Genomic DNA, 20858 nt, shown 5'->3' on the forward strand with positions numbered 1-20858 from the left:
GCACTCGGGAGGCAGAGGCAGGTGGATCTCTGTGAGTTCGAGGCCAGCCTGGGCTACAGAGTGAGTTCCAGGAAAGGCGCAAAGCTACACAGAGAAACCCTGTCTCGAAAAACAAAACAAAAAAAAAAGAACTGAGATGGTGGGCTGGAGAGACGGCTCAGCGGTTAGAGCACTGGCTGCTCTTCCAGAGGTCCTGAGTTCAATTCCCAGCACCCACATGGTGGCTCACAGCCGTGTGTGATGAGATCTGGCGCCCTCTTCTGGCCTGCAGGGACACATGCAGGAGAACACTGTGTACATAATGAATAAATAATCTTTAAAAAGAAATAATAAAGAACTGAGGTGATGGTGATGGCGCACACCTTTACTCCCAGCACTCCAGAGATAGAGCCAGGCAGATCTCTGAGTTCAAGGCCAGCCTGGTCTACAGAGTGAGATCCAGGACAGCCAGGGCTACACAGAGAAACCCTGACTGGAAAAGCAAACAAACCAAAACAAAGAAAAAAAACAAACTAATGAGCAAACAAAAGAACTGAAGGAGAATTAATTAGTTCTGAGTTTTGTTTTGTGACAAGGTCTCCTCATGTAGCCCAGGCTAGCTACATGGAATGCATTGTGTAGCGAAGGATGAACTTAAATTCCTCATCCTCATGGCTCCACCTCCTCCGGGCTTGGGGTGTCCCCATTCCTAGTCTCTCTCTCTCTCTCTCTCTCTCTCTCTCTCTCTCTCTCTCTCTCTCTCTCTCTCTCTCTCCCTCTCTCCCTCCCCCCTCTCCCCCCCTCTCTTCCCCACCTCCTTTGTGGCACTCTGTCCTGAGAACCTAGGACACTCACACAGCCCCAGCTGTCTCTTCCCCCCCCCCTCCCCCCGCCTGCACTCCCTAGACCTGGCTCAGGTCTATGCCATCACATTCCTGGGTCTCCATCCCAAAACTGGGGAGGTCGAGGCAGGAGGATCAGGTGGAGTTCCATGCCGATCTGCGATCTGCGCTACACTGAGACTCTGCCTCAAAAACAACACTTCTTAGAGGAGCGGTTCGGAGGTACAGGGCGGGCAGCAGGTGGTCTTTGGATAAACAGGTGAGGAAGAACTCACTGGAAGCTCCGGGACCGAGTCCCAGCGGAGGCCGCAGCTTGTGCTAGGGCCCTGGGGCCGGGCAAGGAGGAAAGCACGCGTGGCTGAGCAGAGGGAGGAAGCGGGAGTGGACAGGCAGGGCGGGGGGGGGGGGAGAGGCCAGGGGCGGGGCTCCCCAGGACACCAGGACTGCGCACAGCACCCGGAGCCGAGGGGGGGGGGTCCCCTTGTTGCTCGCGGGTCCCCGGGGAGCTGCGCGGCTGGTCCCGGCGCGGTTTCACCTTCCCCCTAGCGGCTCGGGTTCCCGGATCCGCTTACGCCCGGCTCAGCTGTCGCCGGCCCAGGGCGGGAGGCGCAAGACGCGCCGGACCCCGCGCGCCATGGACAGCGCTGCGCCCCGCGAGCCCGGGGCCACCGAGCCCCCCGCCCGCGCGCGCCCGCGCCTGGTGTTCCGCACGCAGCTGGCGCACGGCAGCCCCACCGGCAGGATCGAGGGCTTCACCAACGTCCGCGAGCTCTACGCCAAGATCGCCGAGGCCTTCGGCATCGCGCCCACCGAGGTGAGGGCAGACCCCGGGCCCCGCCCGGGACCCGTGTGCATGCCACGGAAAAACCCGACGAGACCGTGGGAGTGGGGTTCCCACATCCTCCGAGGACCCGACCCAGGCGTCAGGACGCCCCCGTGGCTGGTGGGTGGGAGTCAATCAGCTCACTGGGTAGGGTGCTTGTGGCTCAGTAGTAGGGTGCTTGTGGCTCGGTGGTAGATGGATAGAGTGCAGGATAAACCATGTGTAGTGGTGTAAGGCCTGTAACCCCAGCACTGGGAAGGTGGAGGCAGGAGGGTTGGGAGTTCAAGGTCAGTCATCCTCAGCTACATGGTAAACTAGAGGGGCAGCCTGGGCTACAAGAGACCCTGTCTCAAAAAACATCACTTTTAATTTCTTGAACTAAATTCTCTGCGTTACATTTCTCTGCTGTTGTTTTTTCCTTCCTTTTTTTTTTTTTTTTTTTTTTTTTTTTAAATTTTGTTTCTCTGAGACAAGGTCTCGCCCTGGCTGTCCTGGATCTCACTCTGTAGCCCAGGCTGGCCTCGAACTCACAGAGATCAGCCTGCCTCTCTCTCCTGAGTGCTGGGATTAAAGGCGTACCCCGCTACTTAGTGTGTTTTTATTTTATCATATGTGGGGACACCAGAGCTCACAGTGGAGGCCGGGGGACAGCTTGGGGGTCAGTTCTCTCCTCCACCACGTAGGTCGTGGAGATCAGCCATCTTGCCGGCTCCCATTCCTTTGTTTGTTTCATTAGGAGAAGCTCTCACTTCGTAGCCCAGGCTGGCCTGGAACTGGTCCTGTAACCCAAGCTGGCTTCTAGCTCGCAGCATCCCCTTGCCTCAGCTCCCCAGCTTCTGAGGTTACAGTGGTGACCCAGGATGCTTAGACTTTTTTATTTGGGGGAGGTCTGAGACTGTGAGTCATCCTCCTGCCTCAGCCTCCTGAGTGCTGGGATGACAGTCAGGCCTGGCCCCCTGTTCACAGGTGGGCAGTGGGGGCCTCGACTGTCCCGCGCGTGCGGGGCTCAGGTGCCGCTGGCCCCCAGGGGGCGCCCGCAGGGACCGTGCACCTCCAAAGGGTGCGCACAGGGTGGTTCCCCCCCGCCCCCGCCGTGACTGATTCTGGGTCCCTCTCCTGTCCGGACAGATCCTGTTTTGCACCCTCAACAGTCACAAAGTGGACATGCAGAAGTTGCTGGGGGGGCAGATCGGGCTGGAAGACTTCATCTTTGCGCACGTGCGTGGAGAGACCAAAGAGGTGGAGGTCACCAAGACGGAGGACGCTCTGGGTCTGACCATCACAGACAACGGGGCGGGATACGCCTTCATCAAGGTACCTGCGTGTGTGGTGACGGGGGGGGGGGGGGGACGCTGGGACCCCGGGAGGGCGGCCCGGGCGGCCCCACCAGCGCCTGATTCCCCGCAGAGAATCAAGGAGGGCAGCATCATCAACAGGATCGAGGCAGTGTGCGTGGGCGACAGCATCGAGGCCATCAACGACCACTCCATCGTGGGCTGCCGGCACTACGAGGTGGCCAAGATGCTGCGCGAGCTGCCCAAGTCCCAGCCCTTCACCCTGCGCCTGGTGCAGCCGCGCAGAGCCTTCGGTGAGGACGCTGCTCCCGGCGGGCCCGGGCGCCCAGAGGCAGGGCATGGTTCTCTGAGACAGCCTCATAGCCCAGGCTACCCTCAGAGAGAGGCCTTGCTCCTTGTCAGGAGCCCCGCAAGGTGGGACAGGCACAGAAGTTCACTGGGGGAAAAAGACTGACACCCTGAGGATTCTGGGCGGGGCTACACCCTGACCACGCCCCCAGCCCCTAGTCCTTCCACAGCCCTCAGGAGCCCGAGGCAGGCAAGCCCTGAGTTCGAGGTCAGCCTGGGCTATAGACCAAGCCCCTGTCTGCAAGAGAGCACGGAAATCAGTCCACACGAAACGGAGCCGCCCGTCTCTGCTTTGTCCCCCAGATATGATTGGCCAGAGGAGCAGGAGCAGCAAGTGTCCTGTGGAAGCCAAAGTGAGCAGCGGGAGGGAGACGCTGCGTCTGCGCGCCGGGGGCGCCGCCACCGTGGAGGAGGCGGTGAGGAGCTCGGGGCCACTGAGTCACACCTGGAGATGCACTACGATGGCGCGGCCACAGTCAGCACCCTGTGCAGCCCAGAGTGCTGGTGGTGGCCCAGGACAGTCATCCCAGAACTCGGGGGGCTGAGGCAGGGGGATGGCCAGCCTGAGCTTCAGAGCCTCAGTTTCCCACCCGTGCGATGGGTTCGGGTTGGAGGACGGACGGACGGCAGGAACGGCTCCCGGTGCCAGGGTGCCACCTGGTCCTGACTCAGTTATAAAACTGAGTTTTTTACGTCGTGACGTCTTGCCTGGGGTGCGTGTGTGTGCGTCTGTGTCTGAGTGTGTACATGTGTGTCCGTGTGTGCGCGCGTGCGTGTGTGTGTGTGTGTGTACACGCGTGTGTGCGTGTGTGAGTGTGTCTCTGTGAGTGTGTGCGTGCATGTGTGTGTGTGCGCGCGCGTGCATGTGTGTGTGAGTGAGTGTGTGTGTACATGCGTGTGGAGGGCCGAGGACGCCTGGGCATCCAGTTCCCCTCCGCCTTTACGGGGGTCCTGGGGGCTCAGTCCTCTCCGCACAGAGAGTCGTGGTTCTGTGTGTGAATTTCTCCAGATGATGGGCGTCCGTGTGTTTTCACACGCGTGCCAAGTGTGTCAGAGGGCACCCATCACCTCTGGTCCCCTCCACCCAGACCTCCTGCTCTGCTCACCTCTTTAAAGACTCAGGATTTGCTTCAGGGGCCCCACGGCCACCTCTGAAGAACGAATCGCCCTCCCCGTCACCTGTCTGTCACTCCTGGGGGCGGGGCCTGCCGCCCGTCACTCACCCGTCCGCTCTCCTGGGGGCGGGGCCTGCCGCCGTCACTCACCCGTCCGCTCTCCCGTCCGCAGCCCAGCGACGTGGAGGCGGCGGCGGCGCGCAGGGTGGACGACCTGCTGGAGAGCTACATGGGCATCCGGGACCCCGAGCTGGGTAAGCGGCGCGGGTAAGCGCGGGGTCCGGGGCGGGCGGGCGAGCGCGCGCGCGCTCACGGTGGCCCGGCCGCCCGTCCATCCCGCCCCTCGTGCGTCCGTCTGTCTGTCCGACCCGCAGCGGCCGCGGTGGTGGAGACTGCGCGGAGCTCGGCGGGGGCCCAGGCCTTCGCGCGCGGCCTGGACGCGGTCCTGGGCGAGTTCGCCTTCCCGGACGAGTTCGTGGTGGAGGTGTGGGCGGCCATCGGCGACGCCCGCGACGGCTGTGGCTAGCGTGTGCGGGGCTCCGCAGCCCCGGGCCCAGCCCCCTGCCGCAGCGCCGCTGCAGGACGCAGGACAGCCCCGGGGCCCGGCCCGGCTCCAGAGCCAGACCCAGGTCCGAGGCCCAGGTCAGGTCCGAGGCCCAGGCGGAATCCCAGCCGGACTCCGGAGCCCAGCTCAAGCCCGTGGCCGGGCCCAGCTCTAGAACGCAGGACAGCCCCGAGACCCGGCCTGGCTCTGGAACCCGGTCCAGTTCTGTAACCCAGGCCCACCCTGAGGCCCAGCCCGGTTCCGTAACCCAAGTCAGCGCTGAGGTCCAGCCCAGTTCCGTAACCCAAGTCAGCGCTGAGGTCCAGCCGGAATCCCAGCCCAGTTCTGGAACCCGGGTCGTCTCTGAGGTCCAGACAGACTGCAGAACCCAGTCTAGTCCTGGGACGCGGCCTGGTCCTGTAACCCAAGGCAACCCGGAATTTCAGGTCGGCTCTAGAGCGCAGGGCAGCCCTGAGACTGAGCCCTGTTCTAGAGCCCGCCCTGAATCTGCCCTACAGCCTAGCCCTAGAACCCAGGCTGGCTCTGAGGCTAGACCCAGTTCTAGAGCCCAGGGTAGTTCGGAAGCCCACACCAGGCCGGAGACCAAACCCAGACCTAGAACCCAGGGCGGCTCTCAGGTCACATTCTGTCCTGAGACCAAGCCCGCTTCTAGAACACATGCAGGCTGTGTGGGTGAGCTGGGTTCTAGAACCCAGAGCCACCCAGATAGGGAGCCTGGCTCTGGAGCCCAGCCAGGGCTGAGGTCCGGCCCCAGTGCTGGAGCCCAGGTCACGGCTGAGCCTCCGCCGGCCTCCAGAACCCCGCCAGGTCCTGCCCCGCACACACACTCCAGAACCCCGCCAGGTCCTGCCCCGCACACACACTCCAGAACCCCGCCAGGTCCTGCCCCGCACACACACTCCAGAACCCCGCCAGGTCCTGCCCCGCACACACACTCCAGAACCCCGCCAGGTCCTGCCCCGCACACACACTCCAGAACCCCGCCAGGTCCTGCCCCGCACACACACTCCAGAACCCCGCCAGGTCCTGCCCCGCACACAGACTCCAGAACCCCGCCAGGTCCTGCCCCGCACACACACTCCAGAACCCCGCCAGGTCCTGCCCCGCACACAGACTCCAGAACCCCGCCAGGTCCTGCCCCGCACACACACTCCAGAACCCCGCCAGGTCCTGCCCCGCACACACACTCCAGAACCCCGCCAGGTCCTGCCCCGCAGCCACACTCCAGAACCCCGCCAGGTCCTGCCCCGCACACACACTCCAGAACCCCGCCAGGTCCTGCCCCGCACACAGACTCCAGAACCCCGCCAGGTCCTGCCCCGCACACACACTCCAGAACCCCGCCAGGTCCTGCCCCGCACACAGACTCCAGAACCCCGCCAGGTCCTGCCCCGCACACACACTCCAGAACCCCGCCAGGTCCTGCCCCGCACACACACTCCAGAACCCAGACCAACATTGAGGCGCAGCCAGGCTCAGAGCGCCACCCCAGCTCCGAGACCGTCACCCCCGGGGCCCGGCCCGTTGCAGGCCTTTGGAGTGGCTCAGGACCCCGGGCCGGGTCCACTTTCACACCTCTGCCCCCAGCAGGCCACGCTGCCGCAGGCTCCAGACTCAGACCCCAGCCCCGCTCCCCAGCCCCGCCCCCCAGCGCCTCCCCGCACCCTGCACCCCAAGCTGGCTTCAGTGACGAGTCTGACCCTGAGGCCCAGCCGAGGGCCGGAAGCCGGTCCGCTGTGGCACCGGGGCCCCACTCCCAAACGCCCCCCACTTCCGAAGCGAGGCCCGGACCCAGGACGCCGCCAGGCGCCCAGCCCTCCTCACCCGGAGGAAGGCACGCAGGCTCCGGGACACAGTCCGACTCGGGGACCCAGACAGACGGCCACGCCTGGCCCGGCTCCGGAGCCCACGCGGGTCAGGCCGGGCAGCCAGGGTCTGGGCCACGGGCAGCGGCCGAGGAGCCGGGCTCCAGACCCCCGTCCAGTTCCGAGGGCGGACCGGACGAGGGCTCCCGAAAGCGGCCCCCGGTGCCCGCTGGAGCCGGCCGTGACCCCCAGCTCGACACAGGTCGGCCGCTCAGCTCCGGCGCCCACTTGGCCTCTAGAACCCAGTCCATCCCTCCGGCTCCGGCACGCGCCGAAGCCCAGGCTAGCCCTGCCCTCAGGGCCAGAGCCCAGTCAGGCCCCAGCCCCAGCAGCCAGTCCAGCTCTAGAGACGGAGACGCCCGCCACCCCCAGACCCCGGGCCTCGAGCCTAGAACGCAGCCTGACCCCCCGGCCGGACCCCGGTCTCCGAGCCCACCCCCCCCAAGAGCCTCCAGGCCTGCTCTGAGCAAATTCCCCGGGCCTGGGCCTCAGGATGGAAGCCAGGCCACAGCCTGCCCCGGGCCAGGTCCCCCAGCCTCCCACCCGGGCCCCAGGTCACAAGGCCCCCCCACCCCCCAGAAGCCAGCCCTTTCACCCAAGCCCCAGCCGGGACCCCAGAAGCCCCCACCATCCGGGTCACTGCTATCCCCGCCCCCGGGCCCTTCCCCCACCAGGGGTAAGCTGCCTCATCCCCTGGGCTCTGGTGACCGTTGCCACCACTGGCCTGGTGACCTCACCCCGGCAGGAGGGCAGGACAGTGGAAACTGAGGCTTGAGTTTCAGGAGCCCGGCTGAGAACCCCGAGTAAGAGGATCCGACCGGCCGGGGAAGGCGTGGGGGGCGGGGAGCACCCTGGGGACCGCGGCAGTGAATAAAGGAGCCCTGAGCCCTCACTTGGAGTGGTTTGCCTGGGGCTGCGGGGGGGGGGGGGCGAACGGGTCCACGATGCTACGCTGAGCGCCTGCTGTATACCTCGCACGCTCCATCAGCCGCCTGGTCAACCATTTATTGAGCAGCCGTGGGGGAGGGAGGCTCGTAAACGCCGGAGTCAACTGGAGAGGTTGGTGACTCCGGCCTTGGCTTGGGGACCCCACGGACGCTTCCAACACCCAAGGTCGAGGACCCTCGAGCCAGGTGTCCCGGATCCAGGCTCTGGCAAGGTTGGGGACGCCCCCACTCTGGGCTCCGGGTCTCAGCTGCGTCCCCAGACCCTCAGGTTGGCCTGAGACAAGGAGCCTCTCACATGTGAGCCAAGCACCCCTGGGCTGGGGGGAGCCTGGGGTTCAGGGAGGACGTCCCTAGCATCATCTTGGGGTTCGGAGGAGTCAACCCTGTGTCGATGGCTCCCGTCCTTTGGTCCACACCGCACTCGGGCTCTGGGGACGGGACGGGCCTGTGGCTGTCACCGAGGGCACGCGGCGTGGGTAACACTGTCCTTCAGGGCCCGTTGAGCGAGGCCTGGGCTGGGGGTGGGTGCAGGGACAGAGCCCGGTGCCGGGAACTGAGCCGCGGGTGCAGGCGTCGAAGCACCGACCGGCGAAACAGGATGTAGACCCAGGGGTCCAGGATCTGGTTCCACGTGGCCACCCGCAGGTAAATGAGCAGCTGGCGCTCCGTGGCCCGCGACAGCTGCCCGGAGGGGCTCATGACAGGTGGCGTCTGCAGCAGGGTCTGTGCGATGAAGACCTGCAGGAGCACAGGGTCGTGCTGTGTGACCTTGGGGGAGTGGACAACCTCTCTGAGCTGCTGCTGCTGGGCCCGGGAAGGAGCGCAGCAGGCTTTTGGCTCATGCCCTAGCTGGACTGAGGCAGAGAAAGCAAACTTGGGAATCAAGGCAGCGATCCACCCTGAGCCAGGCTCTAGCCTCCTTTTGTTCACTTTTCAAGACAAAGGGCTCACTCTGTAGCCCAGGCTGGCCTTCAACTCGGAGACCCGCCTGCCTCTGCCTCCCGAGGGCTGGGATTAAAGGTGGGCGCCACCAGGTTTTAATTTTGGACAGAGTCTGGCCCAGTTGCCCAGGCTGGCCTGAGTCTGAGTGCCTGGGGCACACACAAGCTCTCCAGGCCCAGAGCTGGATCTGCTTGTGTTGGGGAAGCCTGTATACAGTCGGCACATAATCAATGTCTGCTGAAGGAAGAGAGAGAGAAGAAAGCAAGGCCTTGTGCCCACGTCAACCAGGGGCCCCCGGGCACCAGGGGCCCCGCGGACATCCAGGGCCCCCATGCTGTCTAGGACGCTTTCCCAGCATTTTCTGTGCATCCTTCGAAGTCCCACTCCAGAACCAGCCCTGCCCAGACCTGGAAACATTTCCCGGGGACACTGTATCTCCGAGAAGCCCGGAGGCTGTGGACCCTGGGCCTCCCTCCCGCCCGCCGTGGCCCTCCGTGGCCCGCCGTGGCCCTGGCGCCGACACTCACCAGCAGCGGCATCCAGCACACGGTGGCCACCACCATGATGCCCACCAGCTGCACCATCATCTCCACCTCGCAGTCCCGCGGGCGCTGGCGCGCGGCCTCGCGGCCGTGGTAGACGCGGCAGAGCGTGGCCACGCTCACGGTGTTGAGCACGAAGGACAGACCCACGGACACGCTGCCCAGCAGCGCGAACAGCAGCCCGAAGGCCACGTCGCCGCGCCGCGGCCCGAGCGTCAGGAAGCACCAGGAGCCGGGGTACTGCACGGTGTAGCGGCCGAGCCCCAGCAGCGGCAGCAGCCCCAGCGCCAGCGCCAGCGCCCACACCAGCGCCACCGTGGCCCAGGCGCGGCGCCACGTGGCCGACGGGCGCCAGAAGGGCCGCGTGATGCCCACGAAGCGCTCCGAGGCCATGGCGGCGCCCAGCAGCAGCGGGCACAGCCCGAAGAACACCATGGCCACCCCCATGAAGTGGCAGAGGCGGCAGCCGGGGTCGGCGGCCTGCCAGGCGAAGAGCGCCGCGTGCTGCGACACCACGATGGCCCCGGTGACCAGCAGCCCCAGGAAGTCGGTGAGGACCAGGCCGCAGAGCAGGGTGAGGAAGGAGGAGCGCGGCGCCGGCGCCCCGGCCAGCACGCTCAGCGCCAGCAGGTTCGAGCCCAGGCCCAGCACGCAGAAGGACGCGGCAAACCAGGGCGACGCGATCAGGTGCCGCTCCTGCAGCGTGATGTTCATCGGCCGGAAGCACGGCCCCGGGGAGCTGCCGTTGGCCCACATGGCGCCCGAGCCGGCAGCGATGAGGGGGTCACCACCCCATCGGGCTCACCTGCAGAGACAGCGGGGCTTGTCACTGGGGCCCATGGCTTGTGGTGAACTCCTACACAGCCCTCCATGCCCCAGGAGCAAACGCCCTTTCTTCACTCTACATCCTCGTCCCTCCTGCAGCCCTGGGTTTGAGTCCTGGTCCCTGCATCCGCAGCGTGGCCTCAGCTTCCCCATCCGTCACCCCTCCATCCTCCGGCCTGGTTTGGTACCCGTCCTGACGCCCGCTCACTGGACCGGCCCTCACCGGCCCTCACCGGCCCTCACCGGCCCTCACCGGCCCACACCGGCCCACACCGGCCCTCACCGGCCCTCACCGGCCCTCACCGGCCCTCACCGGCCCTCACCGGTCCTCACCGGCCCTCACCGGCCCTCACCGGCCCTCACCGGTCCTCACCGGTCCTCACCGGTCCTCCACTTCTCGTGTCACTTTTATAATAAGAAACGAACCCAGAAGTTCTTGTTCCATTTTGGGAACAAAAAAATAACCACAGCCCGTCGGGGACGCATCCCCGGGGACCACTCCTGCGAGGGGCGCAGGGGCCACATCACAGGACCCAGGCTGTCTAACGGGAGACTGTGCAACACTCAGATCCCTCGCCGCACCGGGGAGCCTGAGGCAGGAGGATGGCTGTGAGTTTCAGCTACTCAGAGAGATTAAAACAAAACCAATGCCAAACCAAGGCCAGAGACAGGTGGGCACGCGCCTAAGGTCACTGTGTTCCCGCACAGCCCAGGCCGGCAAGCAACTCACAGTGGTCCCCCTGCCTCAGATTTCCGGTGTGAACCGTGCTTGGCCTGCTGTCTTCATTTCCTTTCCATTATTCACTTACACATGGGAGCGAGCCAGGCGCAGCCCAGGGAGGCGGAGGTCAGAGGGCAGCCGGCAGGACCCGGCTCTCTCCTCTTACCACGCGGGGCTCCGGGGCTGGACTCCTGGACTCCAGCTGGGCTGCAATCACCCTCACCCCTGAGCCGCAGCGCCAGCCCTGGCGCCCCCCCCCCCCCCCGGCCCGTCCCTCCCACTGAGCTCTAGGGTGTTAGCGGTGGCCACTCAGGGTGCCGGATGCGCCTGTCCTTGATCCCACGGAGCCTGCTCCCCCGCCCCCCTGTGAAGCCAGCGGATGCTGAGAACAGTGATCTCTCTCTCTCCTCCCGGCACACAGTAGGTGCTCAATTCGTGCAGCCCAGGCTGCTGCAGAGGGTATGAACCCCTGCCCCACCGCCCCAGACCACCGGCCGGATGGGCCTTCCTGGGCCCGCAGAGGAGAAACTGAGGCTCAGAGCGATGGAGGAGGGGACAGGCTGGTCTCCGCGGCCCTTGCCGGCGTCGCCCTGGCTCCCAGGCACTGGGCACATTCTTGAGTTTCTGTACCAGGCCCCCCGGGACCCCGGCGCGCCCCCTCCGAGGCGGCTGCCCCTCCTCTGTCACCGCCCCAGTCTTTGGCCCGGCCTGGCTCTGGTCCTCACACCCACTGTGCCCCAGGGCAGGCCGGCCAAGGGTGGACGACGGTTTCCAGTCTCCCCCCTGTCACTTGCTCCCTCCCCTGGGGTTCAGGTGATAATGGTTGGCTCAAGTTGCCCAGGCCAGACCCCAGGCTGGGCCTGGCAGCCTCCGGTGCTGGCTGGCCGCCCGCCCGGGCTGTGTGGTCCCCTGTGTGGTCCGGGGAGACGCTCAGCAGCGTCAGCTCATCAGCGTCAGCAGCGTCTCATCAGATTCCACAGCCTCAGGGCAGGAGCTCAGGGCCTGGGAAGTCCAGGGCCCGGGAGCCTTGCTGCGGTCGGCCTGACCACCGTGTAGACTGGGCTAGCCTGGGACTCACCACATGCCTCCAGCTCCTGCTGGGATGGCAGGCACAGGCCGCAGCACCTGGATTAGGGTTCTAGAATTCTCCCCAGCTCCCACCCCGACCCCCAGTGTGCTGGGGATCCTAGAATCCTCCGGTCCTGAGTCCTGGGGTGTGGGGTGGCTGACCGAACCCCCCGAGGGTGGCTCTGCGCCCCTCAGCTCTGTCCCTGCTTTTGGGGGGGGCGGGCAGCAGTGTTCTGTCGGCGATGGGGCCTCGTCCTTGTTACGTGGGCCCCGGGGCTCGGGTCCCTGTTCCTTGAGGCCCAGGCACCGTGGCTGCGATCCAGCCTCGAGGAATGTGGTGTGTGGCTGGGCTCTGAGCGCCAGGCCCCTCCTCCTCCTCCCCGCCCGCCCGGCTCATCCATCCCCCCAGGCCTTCCCCACGGGGCCCCAGGGCAGCCTGGGCCCTGGCGCCTCCACCCCCACCGAAGGCAGCCTTGGTTTCCCCTACAATGAATTTGCGCCCCTGTGGCTTTCGGCTCACACCTGGGTGTCCAGAGCCCCAGGAGGCAGCGCCTCGACCCCATCTGCTCCCGGAGAGGCTTCTGGGAGGGCTCAGCCAGCACCCAGACACCTGGTGTGGATGCCCACACCCTCACAGACCCTCGGGGCTCACCACAGGCTGTTCCCCTCCCTCCCACAGGGCCGGGCCACTTCCTGTTTGTGCCGAGGCCCCGGGGTGCAGGTATTATCCCTAGTGATGCGGGGCGGAGGCCCCGCCTGGGCCTCAGTGTCCCGGTGTGTGCAATGGAGTCGAGGCCTGAGCTCTGAGCGAGTCAGTGTGTCCCCGCGTGCACATGCGTGCGCGCACACACGCACCCCGAGTCACCCCAGCTCCGTGTGCGCACGCACCCCGAGTCACCCCAGCTCCAGCCCACCTGAGCATCTTGAACCGGCCTGGTCCAGACACAGGGAACCAGGATACCCATGTGCTTCCAGGGGAACCACACTTGTCCAGGCTAGACCACCAGAGTAAAAGCCGCACCCCATCCCCTTCAGGGGACTTGGAGACCTGGCCGCTGTCACCACACCCCAGGGGTCGTGGCCTCAGCAGAGTGGGCGATGGGTCCAGGCCCTGAGGGACCATGCAGAGCTCCCCTGGGGGGTCAGTGTGAAGTCTCCTGAGGGAGGGAGGGACTCACCCACGGGTCAGAACCAGGTGTCGCTGTGGTGTCCCAGAAGCAGAGCAGGCAGCACCCTCTGTGCCTTCCCAGGTCAGGCAGAGAGGGCAGGGAGCAAAGATCTGTGGGGAAACCGAGTCACAGGCCGAGGAGCGGCCCCAGCAGAGGCCCTGGGTGGATGGCTTAGCCCTGGGGACCCCCAGGGGCACGGGACTCGGGGATGTGACAGCGAGGCTGTCTCCCGGCCCGCCCTGTCTCCATCTGTCTTTCTGCCTGTCTGTCTCTCGACGGCCCCGCCCCCTGAGCTGGCCTCGCCCCGCAGCCGGTGCCGGGCTAGGGTGGGAACCCGGCAGGGCACAGGGTGACAGCCTTGGGTTGTTGACAGGCCGGCGACCCGGCCCGGCCGGCCGTGTGGGAAGAACCGCGCGGCCACATGGGGCTGGTCCTGGGAAGGCCGCAGCGGGCCGGGGGGACCTGGTGTCCAGGCGACTTCCAGGGGCCTCGGGGGCCACAGGGCTGGAGGGGGCGGTGGGGGAGGGGCAGAGCGGGGGAGGCCGGATGCCAGGCTGCCCCACGGCGATGGAGTGGGCCCGTGGGTGCTTCCCCCCCCCTCGAAGCCCTGGGGGCTGCGCTGTCCTGTGAGCTGTGGCCCGAGGGGACATCTGGGCCAGGAGGCGACCTTGGGCCTCTGCCTCGGTTCACACACTTGAGCAGGACAGAGCCTGGTGGGGAACAGGATGCCTGGCCTGGCCGTGACCCCAACCCACCCAGTTCCACTCTGTCCGGGGTCAACCAGACGCCTGTCAGCAGCAGGAAGCCCCCTCCCTGTGGGCCCGCCCCCCCTTCCGGCCTCACTCCTGGGGGGCCCCCTGGCTGATGTCTCTTCAGCCCTGAACTCTGGCCCGCCTCTCCTCCGGTGGCCCCAAGGTCCCTGTCGCTCCTTCTGGAGTTCGCTCCAGCTGGACCTGCCTTTGCCACCCCAGTTTCTACGTCAGGGCAAGGACCCCAGCTCCCCAGTGTGGTGGGAATCACCGCTGTAGGGAGGTGCGAGGCCTGGATCTGGGGGCCGGGCCTGGGGCGTCCTCCGGTCTGGCGGGAGCCGTGGGAGGGAGTGTGATGCCCTGCGGAGCTGTGCTCGAGGCTGAGGCCGCTCCCGAGGCTAAGGGACGGGGGTGGGCACGGGGGTGGGCAGGGGGGTGGGCAGGGGGGTGGGCACGGGGGTGGGCACGGGGGTGGGCATGGGGTAGCGGCTGCCCTCTTTTCCTCTGGACATGTCTGGTCTAGACCAGGCAAAGGTCAAAGGACACGCAGCTGTGCTGTGTCCCTTCTGCAATGGAGGCGACAGAGCTTGGTATGCATGGGGAAACTGAGGCAGAGATGTGAAGCCAAGAGCACCCGTGGCTCCTGGCTGCACACAGGGCTCAAGGCCAGGAGCAGGCTGCAGCTGGGGTGGATGAGGAGGCCAGGCTCAGGATGTACCCCCTGTGGCTGTGGCTTCCGCCGCGGCGGGGGCCAGGCTGGGGGTGCCTATTCTTAGCTCTGGACTCAGCCAAAGGAAGGAAAGGCTGGATCGGGAGCTGCAGTTTCTGGGACATCAGGGCACCCGAGGGGACGGTCTGCGTCCTCGCCAGGCTCACTCGTGGCTTCGGCTCCCCAGTGCCCAGGGTCTGGTTCCCCGGGCAGGGCCTGCTCGCCCGTCTGGGCCCCTCAGGGTCTCCCGAGGCCAGGGAGTGTGTGGACTGTGCACACACGAGATCCAGCAGGCTGGAGATGCCACCGGGTAGGTGGGAGGGAGACCCCCCCTTCTGGCCCAGGCAGAGAAACTGAGGCCCGCACGCTGTGCTCTGAGCACGCACCCAAGTGACTCCTAAGCTCAAATGCTCCCGGCTCTCCCAACCCAGCCCGGCGGGGCCTTTGGGGTCGAGTGCCCATGGGTGCTGCCCCACGGTCCCCCGGGCCGGAAGGGTGAGCGTTGCTGCGCTGCAGGGGCGTCCTCGGTGGCCCCCGGTGCCAACCAGGACCTACGGTGGTGACAGCCACGTCCCAGACGTTGGCGTCTTGGGTTCGGGGGGCGGAGCAGACCCCAGTCCTGGGTGTGGTGTCTGCGCCCGCCGCGGCCTCAGCTGTGACTCAGACACGGAGCCGGTCTAGAATAAGCTTTCTATTAAACGTATCAAAACCACATGGGGTCCCCGGAAGAACAAGTCCGTGGGGACGGAACGGGGTGCCCCCCCCCCCCCAGCAGTCTGTCTAGAGAAACAGTCACAACCCTTCCCGGACGGGCGGGGACGGGGGCCGCGGCCCGCAGTGTTGGTGACAGGCGGGCGCCCGGACGGTGCTGCGGGGGAGCCTGGCCGCGGCCCCCCCTGCCCCCCGGCGCCGCCCAGGCTGGCCCCGCGGCACGGCCGTCACCGGCGGTAGCGGTAGCGCTTGAAGTGGAACCAGAGCTGGAAGATGCCGTTGGCGAACTGGCAGCGGAAGCCGTGGCGGTGCGAGTACTCCCACTCGCGGCTGACGATCTTGAAGGCGATGTCCTCGTAGGGCGGCCCCGCGTGGAAGCGCAGGATGGCGAAGTCGCGGTTGTCGGCGCAGGCCTCCAGGAAGTACTCGGGCGTGGCGCGCTTGCGGATGAGGTCGGGGTAGAAGATGTTGAACTTGTAGCCCTGCACGATCTTGGGCGGCGGGTTGTCGAAGTCGTAGTGCGTCTGGTTGTACTTGTTCCACTCGAAGCCCGTGTGCACGCGGTTGAAGAAGCGCGGCTTGCGCGGCCGGTACTTGTCGGCCCACAGGTAGGCGCGGCCGCCCAGCGGCATCTCCACGCTGAACTGCGCCTCGTCCTGGCCCATGCCCTCGCGCGCGCGCCGGAAGAAGATGTCCTCGGCGCTCTCGCTGGCATCGCCTGTGGGGACCAGGGGTCAGCCGCGGGCTCCCCCCCACACCCCCGTGTCCCCCGCCCCCGCGGCCCGGTCCCCACCTGTGGCCTGCAGCTGCTGGCGGGAGAGCTGCAGGCGCTGCAGGTCCTCGTGGGGGTCGAGCACGTGCGCGTCCAGCGGCAGCTCGTGGGCCGAGAGCAGGCGCGGGCTGTAGCGGCCGGCGTCGTAGTCGGCCAGGCTCTGCTGGATCAGGTCCTCCTCCATCAGCACCGCCTCGCCCTCCGCCGCCTCCGACGCCGCCTCGGCCCCCGCCGCCGACGCCTCCCCTGCCTCCCCGGGGGCCGGCGCCCCCTCGGCTTCGGCGGGCTCCCCGGAGGGCCCGGGGCTGGGGTCCGGCTCCTCGGGCTCGGGGCTGCAGGAGGCAAACGCAGGGGTGAGGCCCACAGGTAGGAGGGTGAGGCCCAGAGTGGGGCGCAGGCCCGCCCGGTGTTCACCCCCTTGCCGGGTCCCCACTTGCCGGCCCCGGGCCTCACCTGTGGGTGGCCGTGGGCTCGGCCTTGAGGATGGGGAACAGCGGCTCGCTCTCCACCCCCTGCTCCTGCTTCAGTTTGAACAGCTTCTGCCGCAGGACATCCTGGTGCCGTTCACGGAGCCTGGGGGACAGCAGGGGTCACCATCGCAGCCCCTCGGCAGGACGCCTTCCCTGCGGCCCCAAGCCTGGCCCTCAGGACGGCGTTAGCCAAGCGGTCGGTCGGGCAGGGGCGCTGGCGGGAGGGAGCCTGCTGGGACCGGGCACATCCAGTGACCAAGGCGGGCGGGCAGCAGTCAGCGGCCACGGTCACAGCACCGTGCTGAGCAGGCGGGCGGGGCCCACAGCTCTCAAGGTGGACGGGAGCAGGGGGACGGACCGGGGACAGGGTACGGACGGGGGACGGACAGGGTACGGGGGACGGACAGGGGACAGGGGACGGGGGACGGACAGGGGACCGAGGACGGGGGACGGACAGGGGACAGGGGACGGGGGACGGGGGACGGACGGGGGACGGGGGACGGACGGGGGACGGGGGACGGACGGGGGACAGGGGACGGACAGGGGACAGGGGACGGACGGGGGACCGAGGACGGGGGATGGACAGGGGACGGACAGGGGACGGACAGGGGACGGACAGGGCACAGGGAGGGAGGCTCACCTGGCCCGGGCCATGTGCGCCCGCAGCTGCTGCAGCAGGCTCTCCCAGTAGCCCATGTCGAGGTTGGGGCCCCCGGCGCGGATTTTGCCCTCGATGCCCTGGAAGATGACCTGCAGCTGGTTGTACGTCTTGCCCTTGAACACCGACTGCACATCGGAGCTCACCGAGGCGTTGACCCCCTCCCGGCGCTCACCTGCAAGACGGGGCGGTTCAGGGGGGGCTGGAGACCCCCCCAGCCCCCTGCTGGGTGCTCCGGCTGCACTCAGGCCGCAGTGAGGACGATGGTCCTGCCCCTGTAGACACCAACTGCCCCGGCTGAAGCCCCGGACTCTGCAGGCGGAAGAGCCGCTGACCCGAGACGGCCCAGCACCCGACACCCGACAGCCCCCCAAACCCCGACAGCCCCGACAGGCCGCTCACCTGGGCCCTTGCCCGAGGCCTCCAGCTTGCGGAGCTTGGCGATCTCGTCCTCCGTGATGGTCGTCATGTCGCGCCAGAAGTCCACATTCTTACCCTGCTCCAGCTCCATGTACACCTGGGGGGCCGAGAGGGAGGAGTGTGAGAGGGGGAGGCCATGAGGGGCCGAGGCAGTCACTGCAGCGCGCTGAGCTCTGGAGCACCTGGATGTCCTCCAGCAGGTCCTCCATGTCGGCCACGGTGAGGCCGTTGAGGAAGGTGTAGGGCTCGTGCATCTCCACGGCCAGGTCGTCGTCCTCGGCGCTGATGTACTTGGCCAGCAGGTCGATGGGCTTAGCCCGCCCGTCGCGGATGCGGATCTTGGAACTGTGGAAGGGGACGGGGCAGGGTCAGGACCAGAGCTCGCGTGACCCCGGCCGACCCTGGCCCTCACCAGGGTAGGACGGCCGGGCTGTGCGGGTCCCCACCCCCCCAGTCTCAGGAGGCCCGCTGGGGTCCCCCCGCACCGCAGCTTGGCCTGCCGCAGGTGGAAGCTGTCCTCCTGCTCCTCCCAGGTCTTGAAGTGCTCCGCCTCCTTCTCCCGCTGCAGCAGCTCCAGCTCCTGCTCCCGCATGGCCTTCTCGCGCTCGCGCTCCAGCCGCAGCTGCTTCACCTGGGGCAGCAGAGAAAGCGCGGTGAGGGCGGGGAGGGCCCAGCGCGCCTGACCCCGCGGGCCAGACTGGAGGCCGCCTGTGCCCACCTTCTGCAGCTCCAGCCGGTTGTCCTCCTGGATCCTCTTGTTGCGCTCCTTCAGCTCCTTCTCCTCCAGGTGGCTGATGCCCTTCTTCTCCAGCGCCTACGGGGAGCAGCGGCCACGCCCATCAGCCCCAGTCCGCCACGCTGCCACGGGAGACAGCAGAGTGCCCCGGACCCCAGGGTCCACGGTAGGTTCCTGGGGTCGGCTCTCCCCCAATGCAGCCCCTGGGGCCCCGCCTGTCACCCAACAGCTGTGCTCTTATCTCGGGCTTTCTGGCGCTGCGGCCTCGGCACCCCGCAGGTGGGGTGGGGGCCGCCCCTCACACCCCGCCGTCTCCAGGGCTCAGAGGAGGGGCTGGTGGCAGACTGAGCCTGGTGACGGCACAGATGCATGCCAGGTAGGATCTCGGAAGCACAACGTGCGGGGTCTACTGCCCCCCCCCCCCCCCCCCCCCCCCCCCCCGGGAGCTGGGCTGAAGAAAGCGCGGTTCAGGCCCCGGGGCAGGACGGTCTGCTCGGGGCGGCGCCCACCTTGTTCCAGATGAAGGTGCCCAGCAGGTTGTTGTCCCCGAAGGGGTTGTCCGTGTTGGTGTAGCCCATGTACTCCTCGCCCCAGCCCATCTTCTCGCGCTTCTTGCGCTCCTTGGCCTCCTTCTTGGCCAGCCGCCGCGCCCGCTTCTCCTCGGGCGTCTCGAAGGCCTTCAGCAGTTCCTCCCGCCGCCTCCGCTCCTCCCGCAGCCGCAGCCGCTCCTGCAGGCTCTGCTGCTGGCTCAGGGCCAGGGCAGCCGCCCCCGGGCTCCGGGAGCGTCGTGGCGATTCCGAGCTCGATGCCGACGACGCCGGGGACCAGGAGCGCCGGCCACCGTGCCTGGCCCAGGAGCCCCATGGCCGCTCCTCGCCCGAGTCAGACCGAGAGGACTGGTCCTGGGAGGGCCAGCGGGGTGGCCGAGGGCTCCGGCTTCGCCTCCCAGACCTCTGCCGCCGCTGCCGCCGGTCTCCCTCCAAGTCTGACCTGTGGGGAGGACACACCAAGGCCTCCTCAGTGCCAGCTCCACTGAGGCTCCATTCTGGGTGTTGAGGTCACAACGGCCAACCCTGAGATCACACGCCTTGCCGTCTCAGCAGCCTGCAAACCACACTGGTGCCCACACATGCTAGGTTGCCCTACAGAGCATGGCCGGACAAGCCTCAGGCCTAAAACAAACAACCCCGGAGGAGCTGCCGGTGGGATCTGAGGTGTGTGTATTTCTCTGTTTTCTAGTTATTTCCAGTTTGTGTAGCCTTGGTTGTCCCAGAACTCGCTCTGCAGACCAGGCTGACATTGAACTCATACAAACAGAAATCTGCCTGTGTGGCAATTAAAGATTTGCACCACTACTAAATGAGAGTGGTTCTTAAAGGAGCCAAGTTTAGGCCCGAGGAAATGGGGGGTGGAATGCTGGGCATCGACCAAAGTCCTGGGCAGGGACAGACCGGGAGCCAATGCGGTGGGAACAGGAGGGCTGACCACCTCCAGGGTACCCGAGGTGGGCATACGAGCTGGTTGGTCTATGAAATCAGAGGAAGATGGAGATTGGTTTATTTGGAATATCATCTTTATGTTCCTCGGTCTAGGGGGCTCTCCCTCTACAGCCCAGGCTGGCCACCAGTGTCCAGAAACGCCCTGGTCCGTCTCTGAAGTGCTGGGGTCACTGGCGTGTACCGTACCATCGAGTCCCACTGAGATGACAGGTCGAAGGACTGAGGCCCAGCGGGTGGCTTCTCTGACATCCCGGGAACCATGAAAGAGGAAAAAGCACCACCAGGTAACATTTTGAGGACATGAGTTCGAATCCCAAGCACCCACACAAAAAAAAGTGGCTGTTGGAGTAACCCCAGTACGGATGGTGTCCCGGTCAGTCTTTTGCCAACAAACTACAGCCATTTGAGAAAAGGAATTGAACAGGAGAGCTTAGCTATGGAGAAACACACACTCCTTTTTTTTTTTTTGAGGGGGCTTGAGGGGTTTGAGACGGGGTTTCTCTGCGTAGCCCTGGCTGTTCTGGAACGCTGTAGCCCGGGCTGGGCTCGAACTCACCGAGATAGATCCCCCTGCCTCTGCCTCCCGAGTGCTGGGATTAAAGGCGGGCGCCACCAACCCTGGCTAAACTGTCCGAACTGCACGTCAACCAAGAGCCCAGGGCGCACGCAGCCCGCGCTCCCGGGACTCGGGGCCAGCCTGGGTTCTAGGGAAGGGCGGGTGGCGAGCGCGCTCCCGGCTCTCCCTGCTCGCACGGCCCCCGGCCGCTCACCTGCGCTCCCGGCTCTCCCTGCGCCCCCGGCCCCGGGCCGCACCGCCCGCCGTCCCCGGCCCCGGGCCGCTCACCTGCGCCCCCGGCTGCGCCGCCTCCGTTCGCGCCGCCCGTCCCGCTCCCGGCGCCGCCGGCTGCTCCGTCCATGGCTCCCGCTGCGGCTGCGGCTCCGGCTCCGGCTCCGGCTCCGACTCCGACTCCGGCTGCGGCTCCGGCTCCGGCTGCGGCTGCGGCTCCGGCGTCTCCGAGCCCTGCGCCCCGCGGACCGCGAGCGCGAGCGAGTGTCGCGACCCATTTGGCGGCGGGCGCCGCGCACGC

General features: G+C 66.7%; 4 protein-coding genes across 5 annotated transcripts; 2 read left to right on the top strand and 2 right to left on the bottom strand.

Moving 5' to 3' along the window:
• Positions 1 to 1294: 1294 nt before the first annotated feature.
• Positions 1295 to 5074, top strand: Gipc3 (GIPC PDZ domain containing family member 3). Its single transcript, XM_042267396.2, has 6 exons — positions 1295 to 1635; positions 2773 to 2958; positions 3052 to 3232; positions 3591 to 3703; positions 4575 to 4656; positions 4777 to 5074. Exons 1-6 carry the CDS (start codon positions 1456 to 1458, stop codon positions 4926 to 4928), a joined length of 894 nt encoding a protein of 297 aa, XP_042123330.2. The 5' UTR covers positions 1295 to 1455; the 3' UTR covers positions 4929 to 5074.
• Positions 5075 to 5708: 634 nt separating this feature from the next.
• LOC143270298 (uncharacterized) lies at positions 5709 to 7434 on the top strand (the record flags this gene model as incomplete). The annotated part of the gene is made up of 1 exon (XM_076559701.1): positions 5709 to 7434. A coding segment is annotated over one exon (1590 nt), but the record flags the coding sequence as incomplete, so codon positions are not given.
• Positions 7435 to 7735: 301 nt separating this feature from the next.
• Positions 7736 to 13490, bottom strand: Tbxa2r (thromboxane A2 receptor). Its single transcript, XM_006978132.4, has 3 exons — positions 13056 to 13490; positions 9249 to 10068; positions 7736 to 8517 (listed from the first exon to the last, which is right to left on the bottom strand). Exons 2-3 carry the CDS (start codon positions 10017 to 10019, stop codon positions 8269 to 8271), a joined length of 1020 nt encoding a protein of 339 aa, XP_006978194.2. The 5' UTR covers positions 10020 to 10068; positions 13056 to 13490; the 3' UTR covers positions 7736 to 8268.
• Positions 13491 to 15303: 1813 nt separating this feature from the next.
• On the bottom strand, positions 15304 to 20858 carry Cactin (cactin, spliceosome C complex subunit). 2 transcript variants are annotated; one of them, XM_076559653.1, is made up of 10 exons: positions 20615 to 20858; positions 18781 to 19261; positions 18254 to 18349; positions 18021 to 18166; positions 17718 to 17880; positions 17518 to 17632; positions 17098 to 17290; positions 16441 to 16560; positions 16009 to 16319; positions 15304 to 15933 (listed from the first exon to the last, which is right to left on the bottom strand). In XM_076559653.1, exons 1-10 carry the CDS (start codon positions 20833 to 20835, stop codon positions 15443 to 15445), a joined length of 2337 nt encoding a protein of 778 aa, XP_076415768.1. In that variant the 5' UTR covers positions 20836 to 20858; the 3' UTR covers positions 15304 to 15442. The 2 variants fall into 2 exon arrangements, with proteins under 2 accessions (XP_076415768.1, XP_076415766.1); XM_076559651.1 differs by lacking the exon at positions 20615 to 20858 and adding an exon at positions 19957 to 20505.

The sequence above is a fragment of the Peromyscus maniculatus genome, chromosome 22 (genome assembly GCF_049852395.1).
Source record: "Peromyscus maniculatus bairdii isolate BWxNUB_F1_BW_parent chromosome 22, HU_Pman_BW_mat_3.1, whole genome shotgun sequence".
NCBI lineage: Eukaryota > Metazoa > Chordata > Mammalia > Rodentia > Cricetidae > Peromyscus > Peromyscus maniculatus.